Genomic DNA, 26,377 nt, shown 5'->3' with positions numbered 1-26,377 from the left:
TTAGCTTCCTGCTAAATCTTTTCACTTTTAACGTCCGCACTGTTTTTGATTATTGTCTATGTTTTTATTCTCTTTGTCTTTCTGTAATGCATTTGAATTCATGACATGTTGTGCTGTGAAGCACTTTGAGTCTGCCTTGTGTATGAAAAGTGCTATACAAATAAAGCTGCCTTGCCTTGCCTTGCCTATGATGCTAATACTGACAACTAGCCTCCGAGGACAAGTGAGGGCCAGAGGCTAACTGTCACTCAAGAGGCCACGCCCCTAATTATTCATAAACTTTAACCTCCAATAAAATAAAAACTAGCCTGGTACAAAAAAAATTCACCCCCTCAGTGTTGTCATGGAGATATGACCTAAACATACTGACTAGAATTTAATGATGCTGTGAAAATGGCCTGTTTAACATGGGGCTCAATGAGAAACTACTCTGTTATGAAACCTGCCTCTAGTGGACACTCAGAAAACTGACGTTTTTGGAGCTTCCTGATTGGATCAACCAGGAAGTCACTGTGGTGGGGCCTTGGGGAGGGACGTGCCTAAGGTGCCGCCATCTTGGAACAGGACTAGCAGAGTGGTGCGGTGCATCAACATACGAAGGAAAGAGGTACTCCTCGATCTCTAAGTAGAATTATTCCCTGAATTTTGGACCGATTTACAAACATATTGATTTGTTAAAAACGTCACAGATGTAGCCATGATACAGATACAAAATGCAGGTTTTACTACCAAAATACAAATTTTACTTAATATTATTAGCAGACGAGCTTCTGACAGAAGATTTGTGAAGACAGCAGACATAGAGACAACAGATCCTATGACTACGATAATAATAATTATAGCAATAGCAACAATGATATGTTGATGATAATAATAGCAATACTAATAATACCGGTAATAATAAAAATAATATAATAATAACATAACATAACAATGATAATTGGTAATATAGTATATGGTAATAACAATAGAATCATATATATATATATATATATATATATATATATATATATATATATATATATATATATACGTATATAGTATCATTATACTCAAATGCAATGCATACCCAGGGAAACCATTGGAGAAAAAAATCTCGCTCTGTGTCTTTTTGCGTGGACTGTTTTTCTCTGTCTATGGTTTTCAGAGTCTGACACAGCACTCTGAAAGTGAAACAGTTCTAAATATAGTACCATCATCAAACAAAGATACAAACAAAACACATTTTTGTTATAACAATGAAATACTAAGATGCCCCTGTAAGAAATCGCATCACTCACATGCACCCGCTGTTGTCTGTCAGGAGGGTTTATTATTTAAACACGTTCAGTGCAATAAAAAGAATAAATAATTCAAGAATTATTGGGAAAATGTATTTCGCAGTTCGTCTTTATTGTTAGGAGGGAAGCACTATGAAAAAATTCTTGTCCCAGGCATGGGGAAGGACACAGCGGGCCTGCATGTTTATATTCAAACTTATTCGGGCAGCTTTAATTGGAACGTCACTAGTAAATAAACCAATCATTGTCTAATATGCAAAACACTATTCCCACAGGGGAACTACTTCAACACAACACCAGCAAAGAAACCTGAAGGTCAGTTTTAAATTGTCTGACAGCACACAAGGAAATATAGTTGGGACTCTTGTTGGATCACAATCCGTTACCCTACCTCTAATCTGTTGGGCTGAAGCATCAGGGATTTAATCTTTTAATGCATTTTTGACATCATTTTTTAATTGAAGTGTGTTAAACAAGCACTAAACTTACCATCCATCAAGATCCTGTGAATGTTCTCATTCTTCCAGGTCATCGTTATCCTCAAAGCAATTTCAGTCAAAAGCAACTGGACTGGTTGTTTGTCTAGGAAGACGCATCTGACCAGTCCCAGCCTGGTCAGATGTGTCTACATGAACTGATGAAGCCTCTTGGATGAGAGGTGAAACGTCTTCCTAGACAAACAACCAGTCCAGTTGCTTTTGACTGAAATTGCTTTGAGGACATCCACCAAGATGACTAAACACATCGAAGAGAATCAGCCATAGGCCTACATGTTTGAGCTTCAGACAGGAAACGATGAGGCAGTGGAGCACCTTGAGCATCTTACAGTATTATAGACAGCATTTATTTATGGATCTGTTATCCCAACTGGACATCCTGGATCATATTTCATGTTTGATTTTTGCCGCAGATAAAATACAACAATTTAATTATAGAAACAAATGAGACACAGTTGTTGGCTAGAACTTACAGCACAGTTCTGAAAACGCAACAAACGTTTTCATAGTCGTTCATAGCCCTGTTAGCAGGTTTAGCTGGCTGAATGCTTTTTCTGCTGAAATGTTTTTAAGCTGTCTTTAATGTGCCCACAGGCATGCGCAGATGCCAGTTATCTCAAAATAACATTAATAGGTGTGTACTCACTATGATGGGACCACGGGTGGTCTGGCGGTAGACTTTCTGGTAGCCCAGGTAGAGGATCAGTGTGGCAGTGCAATAAAGGAAGCCAAACACACCGACACACACATAGAACTCTGCTGAGGAGGAGAAGTCGCCCTGCAGGAAGGTCTCATTGGACGGACTTCCATTACACAACGGTATCTTATATGGGTAGGCTGGCAACCTGAAGGGAGGGACAGAGGGAGAAGGCACTTTAAACAGTCGCTCTGATGACTCTTATTTTTTACTCACTTGCTGTTTGATTTCAGAGAAAACAAGTCCTCACCTTGGTTACTCTTCTATCCAAAGAATGCAAGAAGAGAGAATACGAAAGGGTTAAGTGAGACTTGTTGAGATTCTACAAAAGACTGTGTCCACATACTAAACAAAACCTTCAAAATCATTATTTTATGTTTGCAGTCACACGCCAGCATAAGCATAAAAATATGCTATTGCAACATTAGCATTGTGGAACAGTGTGGTTCCGTATGTGAAAATCCTATTTACATTCTGAATCAGGATTTAGATTTTTAGCCATAATGTCTGAACCATCAAAGGTAGACTAACCACGAGCCATGAGATTGTAAAACGAGGGTTTATGCTCTTGTAGAAGCCCCAATGTTTTATATTAACCTTGTTTTAAGAAAAACATGTTTTATTTGTGATGTCATGGAGAAGTACTACACTACCCACAATCCTAAGCGTAACAGCAACGGTTCGGATTGGTGGAGCTTGCGGTTACCACGGAAATGCTGACCAAGCTCGGGAACGGCTAGTATGTTTGCCTTTTTTTTTTTGCAACGAATCTAACACTTTCTTGGTCACGATTAATCTCAGGGAGCACTCACACTGTCCGCACCTATCGTGCCCCGTGCTTTAGGGTACTTGTCCACCCCTCCCTCTCCCCCTGCGGCCCAGGCTCGTTTGTACTCACACTACCTGGGCTTCGGCATGAATGCTTCTTGCTGCCTATACGTCATCACGCCGTAACACGTCACATGCATTCATTGACGTCATCGCGATCCGTCGCTTTGTTTACAAATCTTTCCATAGACCTCAGAGTTTTTGTACGTCTTGTCCAACTGTTTTTGAATATTTTCATCTGACCAAATCTGCAGTAAACACTCCACCTCCGCATCACACCAACGTGAACCTTTCGCCGCCATTGTTTTAAATGTCTGCGCATGGTCCGTCCTTCTTTTTTCTATGTCCGAACAGGCGCACATAAAATGACGTCAGAACTGCCGTAGGCCTCGTGCTTGTACACGTGCGCACGCTCATGCTCGTACATGTGCAAACGTGCTTTACAAAAGCCCACCTCTCCCAAACGGGCCGAGGAGCGGTATGCCTCACACTGGTCAAACGAACTAGACTTTAGCTGTGAAAGGTCCTTAGGCACGGTACGGATGGACAGTGTGAGTGCGCCCTCAGAGCATGCAGAGACCAAGTGGAATAAGCATACTTTTCACCAGATGATGGCACAATTGTGTTTGCCAACTCAAAGAGAAGAAAGATCTACAAGTTTTTGTCTGGGTGCTTTTAAAAACCAATCCGAAGACCTGCATTTCAAAATGTACTGATGGTGTGGACAAGGCTTGACTCATGACTGAGTGTTGCAACAACCCATTATTTTATCCACTGATGAAGATTAATTGTTTGGTAAAATTTCAGAAAATGGTGAAAAATGTGGACCAGTGTTTCCCAAAGATATTCAGTTTACAGTCATAGAGAAAGAAAGAAACCAGAAGACATTCACATTTAAGGAGCTGCAATCAGACTTTTTTTCCTTTTTAATTATACAAACGGATTAATTGATTATCAAAATAGAAGGCGATTAATTGAATACAATAACAACTGAGTGATTTATCTCTGAAGCTCTAATTATAACTGTGTTCTATAGTACCTGAATGGGTAGCCAAACACAGGTTCAACATCCTGTTCATCTGTGGCTCCTGGGCACTTGACTGTAAAATGGGTTTTCCCAGAGTACCCTCCAGTGGTGGCAAAGGCAAAGACCGTGAAGACCTGTCGAGGCAGAGAAATATGCGAGGGTAAGAGGTTTTAAAAGAGAGGTGAGTTTGTGGGTCTCCAGCTATCAGGCTTTTGGGTTTAAAGGAAATCAAACCTGATTCAGTTTCCATCTATATTAAATTAATTAATTTAATTTGAATTCAATTCAATTCTATTTATAGTGCCAAATCATAACAAAAGTTATCTCAGGACACTTTACAGAATAGGTATAGACCAAACTCTATGACTTATTTATGATACACATAGACCCAACAATTCCCCCGTAGAGTACGGTGGCAACGAAAACCTTCCCTTTTACAGGCAGGAACGTCGGACAGACCCAGCTCTGTGGAGGACGGAAATCTGTCTGCACAGGTTGGGGAGGAAGAAAAGGAGAGAGAGAAAAGACAGACAGATGGACAGAGAGAGACAAAGACAGACACAAAGACAGAGATAGACACACTTCCAGTAACTATAATAATATCTATAGTAATGTGAATATGACTTATATGTCATGGCCAAATTAAAGCCAATTTAATCCACCAGCCATTGTTTATATTGAGAAACTTTCAAACTACCTTTTAGGATCACAGGTAAGCTTCTACAATTAACTCAATGTGAAATCGATACAATGATACCTCTTTCCCTTTACATTCTGAACAAATTTCCCCATTTCACTATTACTCTCCTCCCTGCAGTTGTCATATCCTTTTTCCAAACCGGAAACTCCCTTCCTGCTGCTCAGAGAGCTGACCGTTTTTGCACTTGCATTTAGTTTATTATCATTTTTTTGTAAAGCACATTGCGTTGCATTTGAAATGTGGTGTATAGAGAAAGCAGACTTGACATACCAGTCGTTGATTGTTTGTGATTAATTTCCTCTAATGTACCTTTATTATTTTTGGAGCAATGTATTACAACTTTAACTGCATAAAAACTAGGAAAGGAAATTGAGAACTGGAACCGGTAACACACTGGAATTGGAATCGTATGCCTCTGAGTTCATCAATTCCTTTTAGCAGTGCTGGCTGTTTTTCTGACCAAAAAATGACATCAAACTCATTCGTCTAAGCTGCTGGAAACTTGCAACAAGGTGGAGTCATGGTGGAGAAGAACTGTCCAAAGTACGGCGTTATTACATTAGCACCACATAGATGGGCTTGGCTAATTTTTTGAAAAACATGAGAACCCAAATAAAAAAGAAAGCTGTACAAATGTTCTCTTTTCATCTACACAGTGTTCAGACTCAATGATAATAAAACAGTTGCTTTAATGCTGAAAACTGGTGTTACCCTACTGTTTTTCCACAAAGAAAATTGATCAGGAATCAATAAGGGAATCGATAAAGAATCGGACCAATATGCAGAATCAATACCAGCATTGGGATCAATTAAATCCTATTGTAATCAATTCCCATCTCTAAGAAAAACTGTATTTGACCTGATCAAATAATTTTCTTTTTCCTGTGTATGTCAGGTGAATGACAAGTATACTGCTGTGGCACATACTTATAAGGCAGTTGGGAAGTCAACACTAAAGTCTGGCCGAATCACTGGGGCTTGTTTTCATATTGCAGAAGAATGAATGCCAGCAAAAACCTTCTTCTACAAGGGAGAAAAACAAGCGGATATCTTCAACTATGATGACAGAGAGCAGACACCAGCCGAATGAATGGAAAACAGAGAAAGAGTAACCCAGAACATTTCCTCTAACGCTCTACATGAACTGACTGTGCAGAAAAACTGTGAAGCCACTCCAGGGTCGCCAGAAAATCATGTGGTGGGGCACAAACTGCAGTCAGGAGTATCAATGTATCAACAAAACAAGCTTAGGTTAAAATACGGGGAGTATGCATCCGTTTCAGCCACAGTTGTCATGTGGCCCATGAATTTAGTTTACATGTATCCAACTGTTGGGAGTCGGTGGAGAAACATGCTTCCATTTAAGGAGAATGTTACGTCTGGTGAGCAGGGTGGTAAAGGCCATGACACATTGTGTAGTAATGGGCAGATTTTTAGACAGAGGGAGCCCAAAAAGAGCAGTCAGAGAGTTTGTTTCCAAATTTGAGTTAAGAGCCTGTTTGAGGATTTGAAATATATCGGACCAAAATTCAGCAAGCTTCGGGCATGTCCAGAACATATGTGTGTGGTCGGCTGAGGACTGTGTACAGCGGTTACAAGCGTCACTGTGACTAGGGTATATCTTAGCCAGTTTAGCGTTGGTGAAATGGGCTCTATGAAGCACCTTCCACTGTAATAGGCCGTGCCTGGCACAAATCGAGAATGAGTGCACCAGTGTTAAAACGTCCCTCCACTGGACCTCAGTAATGTCTACCCCCAAATCCTTAACCATGCATTTTTAGGTGAGGCAGTGAGGGCTGGGCTCAGAAGAGCAATCTTATTATAAATGACAGTCGTTTGTGTCATATGTTGAGCTCTCTCTATACTCTATGTTAAGCGGATTTGAGTCGTAACAAAATCTTTAAACTTACTATCCGACAATAAGTGTGAGCTTAACCTCTACGTGAACGTGGAATTGTATCCCGTGGACAACTATTTTCAACTGTGGTAGGAGCGTGGTCAGAAGTGATTATCGGGTGCTTTTCACATGCATTCACACGGTCTAGGAGGTTGTTATCGAGTAAGACGAAATCAATTCGGGAGAATGTGTGGTGTACATGGGAAAAAAAGGAGAAAGCTTTACCATGGGGGTTTCTCAACCTCCAGTATCTAGGATTACATTTGTCGGCTCAAACAGGACCCTTTTATGAATGATGATAGCTGCCCCTCTGATGCTATCTGTAAATTATGAATGGGATAAGCGTCTCATCCACGCCCTTTTTATAAGTGTGGTGTCAGCTGATTTGAGATGTGTTTCCTGCAGAAACATCCCATCCACCTTAAAGTGAAATAAGTGAAATTCCGGTGTAAAATCAAACCCAAGTCTTTTATGCAAATTCTGTAATCAAATAAGCCATTAAGACAATTTTTTCACATTAAAACATTTTCCATGCCCTTAGCGTTTGAGTAAATTAGACTCCAGGACCTTGTCTTTACAGAATTAGCCATAGAAACATGAATTAGAATTAACTAATTAATTAAAATGACACTGTGTGACCTGAAGTGGAGGAAGAGAGTATGGAGAATGTTTTTTTACCCAAACACACACAAAACAACATTAAAAAAAGGAACAAAACAATAACATGTGACCAATCTGAGGGCTACTCCCATAGAAAAAACACCAACTAACAGCTAAACTGAGCTTCCGGGGTTCGTCTCTTAACTAACATTGTTTGACCTTTTAAGTCAGCATAAGAAAAGACAAAAATTAAATGAATAAATTAACACATAAAATAGACAGTAAAAAGCATGTTAAGTAAATCATCCAGCAGAGGGTACCAGGATGCATTAGGATCAGAGCGCATAGGCTATATTAATGTAGGCCACCACTGCACCGTGGATCAGTGCATGACAAGTGTCAGGCTTCAGCAAAATGAGTGAGCAACAGTAAGCAAGACCACTTCAGATAAGCCTGTGGTGGTGGGTGATAAAAATTTAAAATGAAATGACATAAAGCTGAGAAAAAAATATGTAATAAACTCCGCATGTAGACAAGCTCCCAGTTCTTGGCACAAGGGCCTATTAAAGATAATCTGAATTTACATAATAGTGTAATCAGACAAGAAAAAACATGAAAAAACAGGAATTCAAAAATATCAGAAAACACCAAATCTCGAGTCAACATGAATGCAGTGCGTTAAAATGTCCATTTAGCGGTTTCTGTTCAAACCTCTTAACAGTCAGAATATCAGCAGCTTGTCAGGCCTGTAACCACTAATGCTGTGGTCCAAAAATAAACTCCGGCCTGGGGCTGGCTAAAGCACAGCTATAGAGTTGGAATCACATCAACTCACGGTTTGCCAGATAGAGTGAAAGTGGCTCGTGCGCGGTGAGATCAACAGCCTTCCGTGGTCATCAGGACTCTCCCGCGCTGTTATGTTTCACTCATGTTATGAAGCCTTTAGCCTCAGAGACTCAGGGCGCACTCACACTGTCCTTCCGCACCGCGTCCCGGGCTTTAGGGTACTTGTCCCCCCTCCCTCTCCCCCCGCGCCCCAGCCCCGTTTGTACTCGCACTGCCTGGGCCTCGGCCAATACTTCTTGCTGTCCATACGCCATCGCGCCGTAACACGTCACACGCATTGACCGCGTGTGTGTGGCTTTGTTTACAAATCTTTCCGTAGACCTCAGAGTTTTTGTGCGTCTTGTCGACTGTTATTAAATATTTTCATCCGACCAAATCTGCAGTAAACACTCCACCTCCGCATCACACCAACGTGAACCTTTCACCGCCATGTTTGTGGTTGTTACATGTCCGCGCATGGTCCGTCCTTCTATTTACTATGTCCGACCAGGCGCACATAACGCTACCGCCGTAGGGCTCGTGCTCGTGCTCGTACACGTGCGCACGCTCGTGCTCGTTCATGTGCAAACGGCTCTGCTAAAGCCCACCTCTTTCAAGCGGGCCGTGGACGGCTTGCTGTCCGCAGTAATGCGCGGAACGGGTGCACTCACACTGCTTAAAGGTACTAGACTTTTGCTGAAAAAACGGTTTTGGCCAGGGACAGAAGGACAGTGTGAGTGCGCCCTTAGAGAGCCTCTTCTTCCCTCCGTCCTTCATCACGATAACCAGCCTGGCAGGGTATAGCAGCGCAGGTTTGAAGCCCAGGTTGGAAAGCTCAGACATCACCTCTTGGTATTTTTGAGTCCAACTTCGGCACGTAATCCTTGTAGATGGAGATGGGAAAGCCCCTGTACTGTAGCTTGCCTCTGCTTGTCCAGGCTTTGCGTATGATTTTCTCATTCACCTGGTACCTGTACAGCCTGATAATGACTTGCCGTACTCTCATCGCACACTAGGCAGTGTGCGATGAGCCCTGTCACATTCTGGTGGTGATTCCAGGAAGCCCTTGCGGAAAACCTCCATGACCAGCTCTGCAAAGAAGGCTGTCGGCCATGGCCCCTCCACTACTTCAGGTAGACGACATTGCTGGTATTATTCTGCCGGCTCCTGGTCTCCAGGTCGCTGACTTTAGCCAGCAGCTTAGCGTTGCTCTCACAGGAGGCCTCCAGTGTTGACAAATGCTTATCTTGTAAATTTGCATTTACCTCAAGGGAGCCTATCTTCTGAGAGTGGTCAGAAACTGCGGCATGGAAGTGGTCTGGCTTTGCTTCCAGCGTTGAAATGGAGGCTTTAAGATCGACGGAGAGGGCTTTGAACTCAGCGGAGAGGGCTGTACGGTGAACTCCCCAGAAGTTAGCAATGGCGGGTATGCTAAACTCACCACCTGCCTCGTCTGCGGTGCTAACCTTCGCCCCCTGGTCTTTTATATGTCTTATATGTTATATTATATGTCTGGTCACATACGTCGACAGATTTAGGTGGTGTATCCATCAAACAAGCGAATATTACCATTTGTTGTGACTTTCAGGGTCCTGAAACGTGAAATTATCAAAGGTTTACATATTTAGGTGGTGTATCCATCAAACAAGCCGAATATGACCATTTGTTGTAACTTTCAGGGTCCTGTGACGTGAAATTATCAAAAGTTGACATATTAAGGTGGTGTATCCATCAAACAAGATGAATATTAACATTTGTTGTGACTTTCAGGGTACGGAAACGTGAAATTATAAAAAGTTGACATATTGAGGTAGTGTATCCATCAAACAAGACGAATATTACCATTTGTTGGGACTTTCAGGGTCCTGAAAAGTGAAATTATCAAAAGTTGACATATTTAGGTGGTGTATCCATCAAACCAGACGACTATTACCATTTGTTGTGACTTTCAGGGTCCAGAATCGTGAAATTATCAAAAGTTTTTTTTAATTATTCTTATGTCACACATGGAAAACTTATTGACTAAAGGTTATGGAATTACGGCCGGTGTGGTGTATTACACCTTTGCATTCCCTGAAATATAAAATAAAGCCGTTTTTTTAAAATCATCATCACTCTATTGGGATTAATAGCAATCAATTCTGCATTTGGCATAGTTATTTTTAGACAATATGCAGAATCTTTTCACATACAAATTTACATGATCAGCTATTTTTTTGTCAGCACGCCTCCCTAGCCTTATTATGGTAATGGACTTGTACTTATATAGCGCATTTCTAGTCTTCTGACTACTCAAGGCGCTTTCACACTACTTGCCACATTCACCCATTCACACAGACATTCACACTGATGGCAGTGGACATCTACAAACCATCTAATCTAATCATTCACACCACTTTTACACACCCATGCGCAGCACGGGGAGCAATTCGGGGTTAAGTGTCTTGCCCAAGGACACTTCGACATGTGGACCGGGGGAGCTAGGGATCGAACTACCAATCAAATCAAATCAAATCAACCTTTATTTATATGGCGCTTTTCATACAGAAAAGTATCGCAAAGTGCCTTACAGAGATGTACAGAAAAAGAGAAACATCAAATAAAATCAGGAGAAGAAAGTTAAAAGAACCCAACCCTCCCACAGTCATGCACGGAGACACACACAAATATATATACGTTCATTCACACATTCACATAAACATGGTGTTATGTGCTCCCGCCTTCTGGCCCTTGTCAGCATTCGTGCAGCTGAGTTTTGTAATAATTGTAGATTCGAAATTCTCTTTTTGAGAAGGCCAGAGAGCAGGGCATTACAGTAGTCTATACGACAAGAGATAAAAGCATGCATCAGCACCTCCGTGCTGGCCTGAGAGAGAAACAGGCGGACTCTGGCTATGTTCTTAAGATGGTAAAAACCTATTTTTGTTATATTTTTGATGTGTGGAATAAAACTGAGCTCAGTCAAAAATCACACCCAGATTTTTTACAGATTGTGATAGTTTAAATTTCTGTAACTTTGGTAAAAGTTTCTTTTTCTGGCCCTCAGGACCAATGAGTAAAATCTCTGTTTTGTCCTGGTTGAGCTGTAGGAAATTTCCTGCCATCTATGTCTTGATATCTAAAATGCAGTTAAAAAGGACATCAATAGGTCCTGTGTCATCAGGAGACACGGCGATATACAGTTGCGTATCGTCAGCATAACCATGAAAGCTGATGCCGTGCCTCCTGATGACGTCCCCAAGGGGAAGCATGTAAAGATTAAAAAGAGTTGGACCTAAAATTGACCCTTGGGGAACACCACACTTTATTTTGTGGGTTTCTGTGTATCCATACTTACAAAGAAGTGTCGATCTGTGAGGTAAGAAATGAACCAGTTAAGAACAGTACCAGAGAGGCCGACCAGGTTCTTCAGTCTATCTAATAATCAATAACAATCTCTCGAATGGAGGACGACCCACTCTACCACTAAGCCACAGCCGCCCCTGTGGCAACTGTGTTGCCCCCTTGCTGTTATTATACTCTTGAGCTGCTCATAGGAGTTCATTTTAATGATCTGCTGCTCTTTAGTGAAATATGTGGCCCTATCCTGTCTGCAGATGTGTCTGCACACATTTATTTGTTCAGTGGCCCTGTGAGTGCAGGCTTTGGCTGATGCAGGTTATCTCAAAATGGCATTTCTATCACCAATATGGTCACAAGAAAAGGTCTCCTTTCTAATAACCAAGTGGTGGTGTTGCAATAACTGTCTTGTCAAGTCAGTACCTTGGAAGATGTGTGCTGAGGGCACCCCCCTCCACACCTCCTCTCTTTCCCGGGACAGCCTTCCTCCAATGAAAAGCTTCTGATTAGGGCATGTGATTCTTGATTCCGTATCTTCTCTCAAGAATAATGTCCTTTGTCCGCTTACGCCCACATCTACCAAAGTACATTCCCAAATCATCAGGATCCTTCTCAGCTACAAAACGTGTATAAAATGGGCCAGAAACAGGGCCAGGTACTGAGGCAAACAGCCTGCAGAATGCAGTAGTGGAGCTACTGACAGACAGCCAGATAAACAACAGAAACACACAGAGAGAACTTGAGTGCAGCAAGCTGAGGATTTTCAGGAATGGGTTTCATCTTTCAGGTGTCTCTGGAGCTCAAAAACATTTCTCAGCTTTCATCTTAGCCCTGTTTGACCCACCCAGGCTAATCTGACAGTACCCCAAATAAACCCTACAGACAGGGTAGGGGGTTCCCAGTCCAGAGTTCCAGTGCCCCACCCGGCTTCCCACAGACTGATTGAACATTTTGTACAACAACCACTATTTGTGCATTGCACATATTCACATGAACACACGGCAATATTGACTCAGCTGATCGTGATTACAAAAATAGCCAGACCATCACCTCTCTGACCACCCTCCATATGACACTGTGAAATGTCCATATTTACAGGCCGTGGCATACAATTTGACATTCAGTAATGTCAATAATAAATATCTTCCAAGAACATTACAGAAGACAAAGAAGGGAGACAGCACTAAGAGACACAAAGAATGCCTCACCCTGGAAGAATCCTGTCTAATTCAGCCTTGAGACTTAAGCAGACTAACAACAACTAATTTAACTTGCTGAACTGCCTGAAGAAAAAAGCTTAGTTAAAACTCAGAACAACAATGTCTTGCAGTGAAAATCAGATCTGAAGGCTTCGTGACTATCTTAAAGGAAAAACAATCCTCAAACTCAAAAAGCAGAGCCACCAAACGGATGGCTACGTTTCAACATCGACAATATTAGCCCCTATCCAGTCACAAGATTCGCAGTCTGACACTAACAACTGTTGGCACAAGGAGGGAAATCAAGATGTGTCCATAGCACTGGGAATATAACTGGCAAATCAGTGGATCTAGTTATGTATTGACTCTGGATTTCAAGAGAGATGTTAGAACTTTTTCAGTACAACTGAACACGTAAACATGAGCATTTAACTACAATTGTTATTGCGGTTTGCTTGCTCCTCAAAAATTCAAGTGGGGCCTGGGCTTCACCAATATTAGAATTTCCCCTACCATTATATTAGGGGGGCGGGCAGCCTAGCTCGCAACACTCCCGTTCCTCTATTCATCTCAGGTATGTCAATTAAATTATAAAAACTCGGGAGTAATAACCGTTGTCTAGCTGAATTCTGTCTGAAATGATGAAAACATGCAAACTGACGGTGCAGCTGATTTGGCTTCCAAAAATGTTTATTATGGTACAGTTTGTTTAGTACATTATAAGGTACAAGAAACTAAAGCAGTTGTCAATTCTGTTCTTAATTTGTTTACATTTTATCTTTTTAAAAGAAATCTCTAAAAAAGAACCAATAACTAGTACCGTTAAAGTATCAACTCGATTAGCAGTATCTGTAAAAGTAGTAGCATCGTTCTCTTAATCTTAATCATACCCATCCCTATAAACAGCCTTATGTTATTTATCTTATTTACACGACGGCATTAGTATTCTATTCTGCTCTTTGTATCGCCTCCCACTCCCACCAGCGGAGAGCGTACGCCGGAAAATGTGTCGCGTCAACTACCTGAAAAGTAGACAAAAATATCTGCGTTTTTTTTCTTACATTTATTATACACACAACAGTCTCGGTGTGTGATAACTCCTTGGGCCAATGTATCAGTGCAACATAATTCAGATCGATGAGGTGGGAACGGCACAACAAAATGATCTAGGGGTGTGCGATATTGACAAAAATCAATATCTCGATATTTTTGGGGATTTTGCTGATAACGATAATCGAGATTATTTTGCTTCCCTCAAAAATGTGTTTGTAAAAGCATCAAAGGCCTATTGTACTAGCTCGCTCTTAGTATTTATTGGATGTTATCAGATGATAATATTGACAAAAACAACTTGTTCAAGAAAGACAGGTCTTATTTATTAACTTAACGACCAAAAATGAATTTGGTCAATGTACTAAATCTGCTTTTTGTTTTTTTATTGTTGAATTAATTTAGTCAATATACTAAATCTGTTTTTTGTGTGTTTATTTTTAAATTAGTTTGGTCAATTTACTAAATCTGCTTCTTATTTATTTATTTTTTAATTGGTTTGGTCAATGTACTAAATCTGCTTTTGTTTATTTTTAAATTAGTTTGGTCAATTTACTAAATCTGCTTCTTATTTGTTTATTTTTGAATTAGTTTGGTCATTGTACCAAATCTGCTTTTGTTTATTTTTGAAATGAATTTAGTCAATGTATTAAATCTATTTTTTATTTGTTTATTTTTAATTGAATTTGGTCAATGTACTAAATCTACTTTAGTACATTCATAAAACAAAACCAATAACGAGGTTGCCGTAATGACGGATAAACAGGAAGAGACTGAGTAACATTAGCTGTCCTCCTGGATGCCTCTATGTTTAGTTTTTCATGACGGTGTCAAACGTTACCTATCTGATCAGTTTTTATAGTTTTGTTTGAGTAAATGTGTCAGTCAGTAACCGCTTAAGATTTAAACATCAACTAGTTCTACTCAAGCTCTCACAGCTCTCCTTCTTTCAGCCGCTTTCTTGCTAATTAAACGTTACACGCTGTTAGCCACTTTAACTTAGAAGTTAGGGAGCACTCACACTGTCCTCCCGCACCGTGACCCGGGCTTTAGGGTACTTGTCCCCCCTCCCTCTCCCCCCGCGCCCCAGCCCCGTTTGTACTCACACTGCCAGGGCCTCGGCCAATACTTCTTGCTGTGCATACGCCATCACGCCGTAACACGTCACACGCATTGATCGTGTGTGTGTGTGGCTTTGTTTACAAATCTTTCCGTAGACCTCAGAGTTTTGTGCGTCTTGTCGACTGTTATTAAATATTTTCATCCGACCAAATCTGCAGTAAACACTCCACCTCCGCATCACACCAACGTGAACCTTTCACCGCCATGTTTGTTGTTGTTACATGTCCGCGCATGGTCCGTCCTTCTATTTACTATATCCGACCAGGCGCACATAACGCTACCGCCGTAGGGCTCGTGCTCGTACACATGCGCACGCTCGTGCTCGTACATGTGCAAACGGCTCCGCTAAAGCCCACCTCTGTCGGCCGTTATGCGCGGAACGGGTGCACTCACACTGCTTAAAGGTACTAGGCTTTAGCTGAAAAAACGGTTTTGGCCCGGTACAGAACGACAGTGTGAGTGCGCCCTTAGCTTCTCGGCTGGTGATGGCTTCCTCCGCTCTCTCTTGCTCAGAGTGTCTTATGTTTAGCTACTCCTCTGCCTCCTTTAGTGATAATGGTAGATGTAATAAGTGTAGTGTATTTGCAGCGCTGGAGGCGAGGCTCAGTGAGTTAGAGGCACGGCTCCGCACCATGGAAGCTCAGTCTTGTGCTACGGTAGCTAGCCGGCCACCTATATCTTTAGCCGGTGCAAAGCCACATAGTGTAGCGTTTGCTTCTGCTTAGCCTCCCCCTGCAATCCCTGAGCAGCCAGGGTCCTCCTGGGTGACTGTGAGAAGAAGGCATAGTTCTAAATCGAAGCCCATGGTTAACCATCCACCCGTTCACGTTTCAAACTAGTTTTCTCCACTCAGTGACACACCTGCTGAGGAAACAACATTGGTTATTGGCAGCTCCATTCTAAGAAACGTGAACTTAGCGACACCAGGGACCGTAGTAAAATGCCTCCCAGGGGCCAGAGCGGGCAACATTGAGTCCTATTTGAAACTGCTGGCTAAGGATAAACGTAAATATTATAAGATTGTTATTCACGTCGGCGGTAATGACACCCGATTACATCAATCGGAGTTCACTAAAATTAATGTGGAGTCGGTGTGTGCATATGCAAAAACTATGTCGGACTCCTTAATTTTCTCTGGTCCCCTGCCCAACTTGACTTGCGATGACATGTATAGCTGCATGTCATCATTCCGTCACTGGCTGTCTGGATGGTGCCCGGTAAATAATGTGGGCTTCGTAGATAATTGGCAGTCTTTCTGGGGAAAACCTGGTCTTATTAGGAGAGATGGTATTCATCCTACTTTGGAGGGTGCTGCTCTCATATCTAAGAACCTGGACGCAGTTGTTAGCGGTCTAAAATCATGCCAACCCAGTGTTGGGATCAGGAAGCAGAGTCACAGTTTAAGGGCAGTCTAACACACCTCTCTGCGCTCCCTGTGGAGCATTTTCCAGCTCAGTATAGTATACAAATACTCGGTGCCCAAAAAGATCATCTAAATTAACCAGATCAAAAATGAACAGAAGAGGGGCTATACAAACTTGATAAAATTCAACACCAAATCTGCGATAATGTTACAAAATCTGAAAATAAAATGTGGACTTTTAAACATCAGATCTCTGTCATCTAAAGCTGTATTAGTAAATGATCTGATATCAGATAACCATATTGATTTACTCTGTCTGACTGAAACCTGGCCTATGTCCTGAAGAATATGTTAGCCTAAATGAATCCACTCCTCCCAGTGATATTAATACTCATATTCCTCGAGGCAGTGGCCGAGGAGGAGGCATTGCAGCTATTTATGACTCAGGCCTATTAATAAACCCTAAACTACATTATAACTCATTTGAAAGTCTTGTTCTTTGTCTTTCACATTCAACCTGGAAAACTGTGCAGCCAATTATACTTGTTATAGTGTACCGTGCTCCTGGTCCCTACTCTGAATTTCTGTCTGAATTCTCAGAGTTTCTGTCAAATTTAGTCCTTAAATCTGATAAAGTAATCATTGTAGGAGATTTTAATATTCATGTGGACGTTGTTAATAATAGCCTTAGTACTGCGTTTATCTCTATTAGATTCGATTGGTTTTAGTCCGAGTGTACATAAACCTACTCACTGTTTTAATCACACCCTCGACCTTGTTTTGGCTTATGGTGTGGAAATCAATGATTTAATAGTCTTTCCACAGAAAACTATTTTATCAGACCATTATTTATAACTTTTGAATTCATTTTACCGGACTACTCACCTCTAGGCAAAAGTTTCTACACTAGATGTTTATCTGATAGTGCTATAACTAAATTTTTAAGGAATCTATTCCATCTGCATTTAATTTAATGCCTTATCCTAATATCCAAGATTCCTGCACTAACGTTAGTTTCTCTGAAATTGATCACCTTGTTGTCAGTGTTGCAGGCTCACTACGGACAACCCTTGACTCTGTTGCTCCGTTAAAAAAAGAAGATAATGAAACAGAGGAAGTTAGCTCCGTGGTATCCCGTGAATTAAAACAAGTATCGCGAAAATTAGAAATTAAATGGCGCTCTACTAAATTGGAGGAATCTCGCTTAGCTTGGCATGAAAGTCTAAAAACATATAGGAAGGCCCTCCATAATGCCAGAGCAGCCTATTACTCATCTTTAATAGAGGAGAATAAGAACAATCCTAGATTTCTTTCAGCACTGTAGCCAGGCTGACAGAGAGCCACAGCTCTATTGAGTCATGTATTCCTATAACCCTCAGTAGTAACGACTTCATGACCTTCTTTAATTAAAAAATTATAACTATTAGAGACAAAATCAACTCGCTTGGCACAGACTTTTCTTCAAACCCAGGGACCTAGGAACCAACTGTACGACCTGATTTGTTCTTGGACTGCTTTTCTACAGTCGACCTTAACAAATCAACATGTACTATTTCAGCATCAAAGCCCTCTACTTGTCTCCTAGAATCTATTCCAACTAGGTTACTTAAAGAAGTGTTACCTTTAGTTAGCACTTCTGTATTAGATATGGTTAACATGTCTTTATCAGCAGGTTATGTACCACAGTCTTTTAAAGTAGCTGTAATTAAACCTCTTCCTAAAAAGCCCAGTCTTGATCCTGAGGTACTAGCCAACTTTAGACCTATATCTAACCTTCCTTCTCTCTCTAAGATCCTCGAGAAATTAGTCGCCAATCAGCTGTGCGACTTTTTACGTACATACTCAATGAGTTATTTGAGGACTTCCAGTCAGGATTTAGAATGAATCATAACACTGAGACAGCACTGGTAAAAATTACTAACGGCCTTCTAATAGCTTCAGACAAAGGACTTGTCTCTGTACTTGTCTTACTAGATCTTAGTGCTGCCTTCGACACTATTGACCATCACATGCTGCTACAGAGACTGGAGCATCTAATTGGCATTAAAGGAACCGCACTGAGCTGGTTTAAGTCATATTTATCAAATAGATCTCAGTTTGTACATGTTAATGACAAATCCTTCATGCAAACTAAAGTCAGTCACGGAGCCCCACAGGGTTCTGTCCTTGGACCGATTCTATTCACCTTATATATGCTTCCCTTAGGAAATATTATAAGGAAGCACTCCATAAACTTTCATTGTTATGCTGATGATACACAATTATATTTGTCGATCAAACCCATCAGTTAGATAAACTTCAAATGTGCATTAAGGAAATAAAAAACTGGATGACCTGCAATTTTCTGATGTTAAACTCAGATAAAACTGAAGTCATTGTACTTGGCCCCAAAGGCCTCCGAAACTCAATAGCTGAAGACATTGTTACTGTGTATGATGTTGTGTTGTCCTCCAGCACCACAGTAAGGAATCTGGGTGTTATTTTTGATCAGGATATGTCCTTCGATTCTCACATAAAATTTACGACAAGGACTGCATATTTTCACCTGCGTAATATTGCGAAAATTAGGAACATTGTGCCTCAAAAAGATGCAGAAAAACTAGTCCATGCATTTGTTACTTCTAGGCTGGATTACTGCAACTCCTTATCATCAGGCTGCTCCAATAAGTCTGTGAAGAGTCTCCAGTTGGTCCAAAATGCTGCAGCTCAAGTACTAACTAAAACAAATTGAAGAGAAAATATTTCTCCTGTATTAGCTTCTTTGCACTGGCTACCTATAAAATCTAGAATAGAATTTCAAATCCTTCTCCTTACCTACAAAGCTCTTATTGGTCAGGCTCCATCTTTTAATCATAAAGAGCTCATAGTACCGTATTACCCGACTAGATCGCTGTGCTCTGAGAATGCAGGGCTACTTGTCGTTCCTAGTCTCCAAAAGAACGGGCAGAGGACACAAAATGGCGCCCCATTGATTCCTATGGAAAACTGCTCCGTGACGCAGGCTCATAGACATAGAAAAAAGAACGGACAGAGGACACAAAATGGCGCCCCATTCATTCCTATGGACAGCTGCTCAGTGGCGCAGGCTCCACTAAGGACGGCGCCATTTTACTTCTCGTGAACGCGGGAGGATTTACCGGATGGAGACATGCAAGAGCGGCAAGCACGAGCGAAGCCGAGTGCGATGTTTTTGTATTATCTTTTCTGTCCACGGTCTATGGCTCGACAGTTAGTAGATTGAATAAATCTTATCCATATACATAGTTGGAATATGTTAATGTATTTATTTAAATTATTAGCCAAAATAGTATATAATATATACTGTATTAACGGTTTGAGTCAAGCAAATTGATGTTTGTATTCTTTAGTGGGATTTCTTTAAATTTCAGTCCCATGACTAAAATGTGCCAAAATACCATCTAAATAAAATAGAAATAGTAGTTTTACTTCCCTGTCCTTAGGACTATCTTGAATATAACAGGAATGATTATCTCATCTCATCTTCAACCGCATATCCGGGGTCGGGTTGCGGGGGGAGCAGCTTTAACAGGGGACCCCAAACTTCCCTTTCCCGGGCCACATTAACCAGCTCTAACTGGGGAATCCTGAGGCATTCCCAGGCCAGTGTGGAGATATAATCTCTCCACCTAGTCCTGGGTCTTCCCCGAGGCCTTTTCCCAACTGGCGAGGCACCAAAGGCTCAGCTCTCTTTTTGTAACAACGGTGCGGTAGAGCGACTGCAACACTGCCCCCGCTGCTCCGATTCTCCGGCCAAACTCGCGCTCCATCGCTCCCTCACTCGTGAACATGATCCAGAGGTACTTGAACTCCTTCACTTAGGGTAAGGACTCATTCCCTACCTGGAGTAAGCAATCCACCGGTTTCCTGCTGAGAGCAATGGCCTCAGATTTAGAGGTGCTGATCCTCATCCCAGCGAGTGCTGCAGTACCGCGCTTGGCTGCTAAGATCATGGTGGCATATGATGGGAGTGCCGGTCCTGGGGACCTGGTTTTATCAGAGGCTCTAACTCAGTTTTGTCTTTTGGAAGTGAAGAAGTTGTGTATCTTCATCCACTGGTTCCCTGTCCTACACGCTGTCAGTGACACAGGCTGGCAGCAGTGCGGAGCAAGTTGTTACGTTGGTCATTTCAGGAATAGCTCAGTACGCTATGGAGGCTAGTCCACGTGTGTGCAGGTGAAGAGAGAGACAGAGGATGAAGTCAGAGCAGACAGCTGTAGCTGGTGATGGTCAGAGCAGAGAACAAATTATTGGTATAATTACTGATATCTGATCCAGTTAATTAGTCAATGTTAGAGCCGATATCTGATCCAGTTAATTAGTCAATATTAGAGCCCATATCTGATCCAGTTAATTAGTCAATATCAGAGCCCATATCTGATCTAGTTAATTAGTCAATATTAAAGCCGATATCTGATCCAGTTAATTAGTCAATAATAGAGCCCATATCTGATCCAGTTAATTAGTCAATATTAGAGCCCATATCTGATCCAGCTAATTAGTCAATATAAGAGCCGATATCTGATCCAGTTAATTAGTTAATCTTAGAGCCTATATCTGATCCAGTTAATTCCCGTAATTTCCGGACTATAAGCCGCTACTTTTTTCCCTCGTTCTGGTCCCTGCGGCTTATACAACGGTGCGGCTTTTCTACGGCTTACGGTAACCAGGCGCGCGCACTACCGAGGATGCGCGAGACCGAGGCAGACATCTGGCGCCAGGTAACGAGAGCAAAACAAAGAGTAGGAGAGCATCAGCGACAGTTTGCGCGAAGGAAGTGTTCATGCAAACACCCTAAATATGGAAAACAAACGGAGAAGTGCATATGATTCTGCTTTTAAGTTAAAGGCAATCGATCTGGCTGTCAAAGAAGGAAATAGAGTTGCTGCACGTACCCTTGACATCAATGAATGGCTGGTTATTTTGATAACGTAAACGACCGCGGGACTGCACTTTTACTGCTGTGTTACAGGCGAGCACTTTGTATTACTTTGCACCGTTGTATTATTTGTACTCTGCACGAATGCTGTTCGCCATGTCAAAGATGTGAAAGTTTGATTGAATGATTGAAAGATTTATTGTTAATAAATGGGACGCTTTGCGCTCCCAAACAGTCATCTCTGTCCCGACAATCCCCTCCGTGGTAGCAGGAACCCCTATATACTACAGTAATTACACATCAAAACGCCTGCGGCTTATAGTCGGGTGCGGCTTATATATTGAGCAATCTGTATTTTTCCCTAAATTTTGCTGGTGCGGCTTATGATCAGATGCGCCTTATAGTCCTGAAATTACGATAGTCAATATTAGAGCCGATATCTGATCCAGATAATTAGTCAGTATCAGAGCCCATATCTGATCCAGTTAATTAGTCAATATTAGATTCGATATCTGATCCAGTTAATTAGTAAATAAAAGAGCCAATATCTGATCCAGTTAATTAGTCAATATAAAAGCCCATATCTGATCCAGTTAATAAGTCAACATTAAAGCCGATATCTGATCCAGTTAATTAGTCAATATTAGAGCCAATATCTTATCCAGTTAATTAGTCTTCTTTAGAGCCGATATCTGATCCAGTTAATTAGTTAATATAAGAGCCAATATCTGATCCAGCTAGTCAATATTAAAGCCCATATCTGATCCAGCTAATTTGTCAATATTAGAGCCGATATCAGATCCAGTTAATTAGTCAATATGAAAGCTGATATCTGATCCAGTTAATTAGTCTTCATTAAAGCCGATATCTGATCCAGTTAATTAGTTAATATAAGAGCCAATATCTGATCCAGCTAGTCAATATTAAAGCCCATATCTGATCCAGTTAATTAGTTAATATTAAAGCCCATATCTGATCCAGCTAATTTGTCAATATTAGAGCTGATATCTGATCCAGTTATTAGTCAATATTAGAACCGATATCTGATCCAGTTAATCAGTCAATAATAGAGCCGATATCTGATCCAGTTAATTAGTTAATATAAGAGCCAATATCTGATCCAGCTAGTCAATATTAAAGCCCATATCTGATCCAGTTAATTAGTCAATATTAGAGCCGATATCGGATCCAGTTAATTAGTCAATATTAGAGCCCATATCTGATCGTTAATTAGTCAATATTAGAGCCCATATCTGATCCAGTTAATTAGTCAATATTAGAGCAGATATCTGATCCAGCTAATTAGTCAATATTAGAGCCGAAGTCTGATCGAGTTAATTAGTCAATATCAGAGCCCATATCTGATCCAGTTAATTAGTCAATATTAGATTCGATATCTGATCCAGTTAATTAGTCAATATTAGAGCAAATATCTGATCCAGTTAATTAGACAATATTTGAGCCAATATCTGATCCAGTTAATTAGTCAATATAAAGGCCAATATCTGATCCAGTTAATTAGTCTTCATTAGAGCCGATATCTGATCCAGTTAATTAGTTAATATAAGAGCCAATATCTGATCCAGCTAGTCAATATTAAAGCCCATATCTGATCCAGCTAATTTTCAATATTAGAGCCGATATCGGATCCAGTTAATTAGTCAATATTAGAGCCCATATCTGATCATTAATTAGTCAATATTAGAGCCCATATCTGATCCAGTTAATTAATCAATATTAGAGCCCATATCTGATCGAGTTAATTAGTCAATATCAGAGCCCATATCTGATCCAGTTAATTAGTCAATATTAGATTCGATATCTGATCCAGTTAATTAGTCAATATTAGAGCAAATATCTGATCCAGTTAATTAGACAATATTTGAGCCAATATCTGATCCAGTTAATTAGTCAATATAAAGGCCAATATCTGATCCAGTTAATTAGTCAATATAAAGGCCAATATCTGATCCAGTTAATTAGTTAATATAAGAGCCAATATCTAATCCAGTTAATTAGTCAATATTAGAGCTTATATCTGATCCAGTTAATTAGTCAATATTAGAGCCGATATCTGATCCAGTTAATTAGTCAATATTAGAGCCGATATCTGATCCAGTTAATTAGTCAATATTAGAGCCGATATCTGATCAAGTTAATTAGTCAATAATAGAGCCGATAACTGATCCAGTTAATTAGTCAATATTAAAGCCCATATCTGATCCAGTTAATAAGTCAATATTAGAGCCGATATCTGATCAAGTTAATTAGTCAATAATAGAGCTGATATCTGACCCAGTTAATTAGTCTTCATTAGAGCCGATATCTGATCCAGTTAATTAGTTAATATAAGAACCAATATCTGATCCAGCTAGTCAATATTAAAGCCCATATCTGATCCAGCTAATTTGTCAATATTAGAGCCGATATCGGATCCAGTTAATTAGTCAATATGAGAGCTGATATCTGATCCAGTTATTCGTCAATATAAGAGCCGATATCTGATCCAGTAAATCAGTCAATAATAGAGCCGATATCTGATCAAGTTAATAAGTCAATAATAGAGCCGATATCTGATTCAGTTAATTAGTTAATATACGTAAGAGCCAATATCTGATCCAGCTAGTCAATATTAGAGCCCATATCTGATCCAGTTAATTAGTCAATATTAGAGCCGATATCGGATCCAGTTAATTAGTCAATATGAGAGCTGATATCTGATCCAGTTAATCAGTCAATAATAGAGCCGATATCTGATCCAGTTAATAAGTCAATATCAGAGCCGATATCTGATCCAGTTAATTAGTCAATATTAGAGCCCATATCTGATCCAGTTAATTAGTCAATAATAGAGCCGATATCTGATCCAGTTAATTAGTCAATATAAGAGCCCATATCTGATCCAGTTAATCAGTCAATAATAGATCCGATATCTGATCAAGTTAATTATTCAATAATAGAGCCGATATCTGATCCAGTTAATTAGTTAATATAAGAGCCAATATCTGATCCAGCTAGTCAATATTAAAGTCCATATCTGATCCAGTTAATTAGTCAATATTAGAGCCGATATCGGATCCAGTTAATTAGTCAATATTAGAGCCCATATCTGATCCACTTAATTAGTCAATATTAGAGCCCATATCTGATCCACTTAATTAGTCAATATCAGAGCCCATATCTGATCCAGTTAATTAGTAAATATGAGAGCCCATATCTGATCCAGTTAATTAGTCAATATTAGAGCCCATATCTAATCCAGTTAATTAGTCAATTTTAGAGCCTATATCTGATCCAGTTAATTAGTCAATATTAGAGCCCATATCTAATCCAGTTAATTCGTCAATATTAGAGCCCATATCTGATCCAGTTAATTAGTCAATATTAGAGGAGATATCTGAACCAGTTAGGCAGTCAATATTAGAGCCCATATCTGATCCAGTTAATTAGTAAATATTAGAGCCCATATCTGATCCAGCTAATTAGTCAATCTTAGAGCCGATATCTGATCCAGTTAATTAGTTAATATTGGAGCCGATATCTGATCCAGGTAATTAGTAAATATTAGAGCCCATATCTGATCCAGTTAATAAGTCAATATTAGAGCAGATATCTGATCCAGCTAATTAGTCAATATTAGAGCCGAAATCTGATCCAGTTAATTGGTCAATATCAGAGCCCATATCTGATCCAGTTAATTAGTCAATATTAGATTTGATATCTGATCGAGTTAATTAGTTAATATAAGAGCCAATATCTGATCCAGTTAATAAGTCAATAATAGAGCCGATATCTGACCCAGTTAATTAGTCAATATTAGAGCAGATATCTGATCCAGTTAATTAGACAATATTTGAGCAAATATCTGATCCAGTTAATTAGTTAATATAAGAGCCAATATCTGATCCAGCTAGTCAATATTAAAGCCCATATCTGATCCAGCTAATTTTCAATATTAGAGCCGATATCTGATCCAGTTAATTAGTCAATATGAGAGCTGATATCTGATCCAGTTATTCGATATCTGATCCAGTTAATTAGTTAATATAAGAGCCAATATCTGATCCAGTTAATAAGTCAATAATAGAGCCGATATCTGACCCAGTTAATTAGTCAATAATAGAGCCGATATCTGACCCAGTTAATTAGTCAATATTAAAGCCAATATCTGATCGAGTTAATTAGTCTTCATTAGAGCCGATATCTGATCCAGTTAATTAGTTAATATAAGAGCCAATATCTGATCCAGCTAGTCAATTTTAAAGCCCAAATCTGATCCAGCTAATTTTCAATATTAGAGCCGATATCGGATCCAGTTAATTAGTCAATATTAGAGCCCATATCTGATCCAGTTAATCAGTCAATAATAGAGCCGATATCTGATCAAGTTAATTTGTCAATAATAGAGCCGATATCTGATCCAGTTAATTAGTCAATATTAAAGCCCATATCTGATCCAGTTAATCGGTCAATAATAGAGCCGATATCTGATCCAGTTAATCAGTCAATAATAGAGCCGATATCTGATGTAGTTAATTAGTCAATATTAGAGCCCATATCTGATCCAGTTAATCAGTCAATAATAGAGCCGATATCTGATCAAGTTAATTTGTCAATAATAGAGCCGATATCTGATCCAGTTAATTAGTCAATATTAAAGCCCATATCTGATCCAGTTAATCAGTCAATATTAGAGCCGATATCTGATCAAGTTAATTAGTCAATAATAGAACCGATATCTGACCCAGTTAATGAGTCAATATTAGAGCAGATATCTGATCCAGTTAATTAGACAATATTAGAGCCGATATCTGATCCAGTTAATTAGTCAATATTAGAGCCAATATCTGATCCAGTTAATTAGTCTTCATTAGAGCCGATATCTGATCCAGTTAATTAGTTAATATAAGAACCAATATCTGATCCAGCTAGTCAATATTAAAGCCCATATCTGATCCAGCTAATTTGTCAATATTAGAGCCGATATCGGATCCAGTTAATTAGTCAATGAGAGCTGATATCTGATCCAGTTATTCGTCAATATAAGAGCCGATAT

The 26,377-nt window shown here is 40.0% G+C and overlaps 1 protein-coding gene across 1 annotated transcript in view; it reads right to left on the bottom strand.

The window, feature by feature from the left end:
- Positions 1–26,377, bottom strand: part of sypl2a (synaptophysin-like 2a) — a 56,690-nt gene that overhangs the window by 8,424 nt on the left and 21,889 nt on the right. The window contains exons 3-4 of the mRNA XM_083939460.1: positions 4,342–4,463; positions 2,424–2,622 (exon numbers count right to left, since the gene is read on the bottom strand). Of these exons, the coding sequence (XP_083795586.1) occupies positions 2,424–2,622; positions 4,342–4,463 (321 nt within the window). The remainder of the gene's footprint in view (positions 1–2,423; positions 2,623–4,341; positions 4,464–26,377) is intronic.

Source organism: Echiichthys vipera (genome assembly GCF_963691815.1).
Source record: "Echiichthys vipera genome assembly, chromosome: X".
NCBI classification, from domain to species: Eukaryota; Metazoa; Chordata; class Actinopteri; order Perciformes; family Trachinidae; genus Echiichthys; species Echiichthys vipera.
Note: the sequence above shows the minus strand (reverse complement) of the source record. Positions and strands in the feature narration are given on the sequence as shown.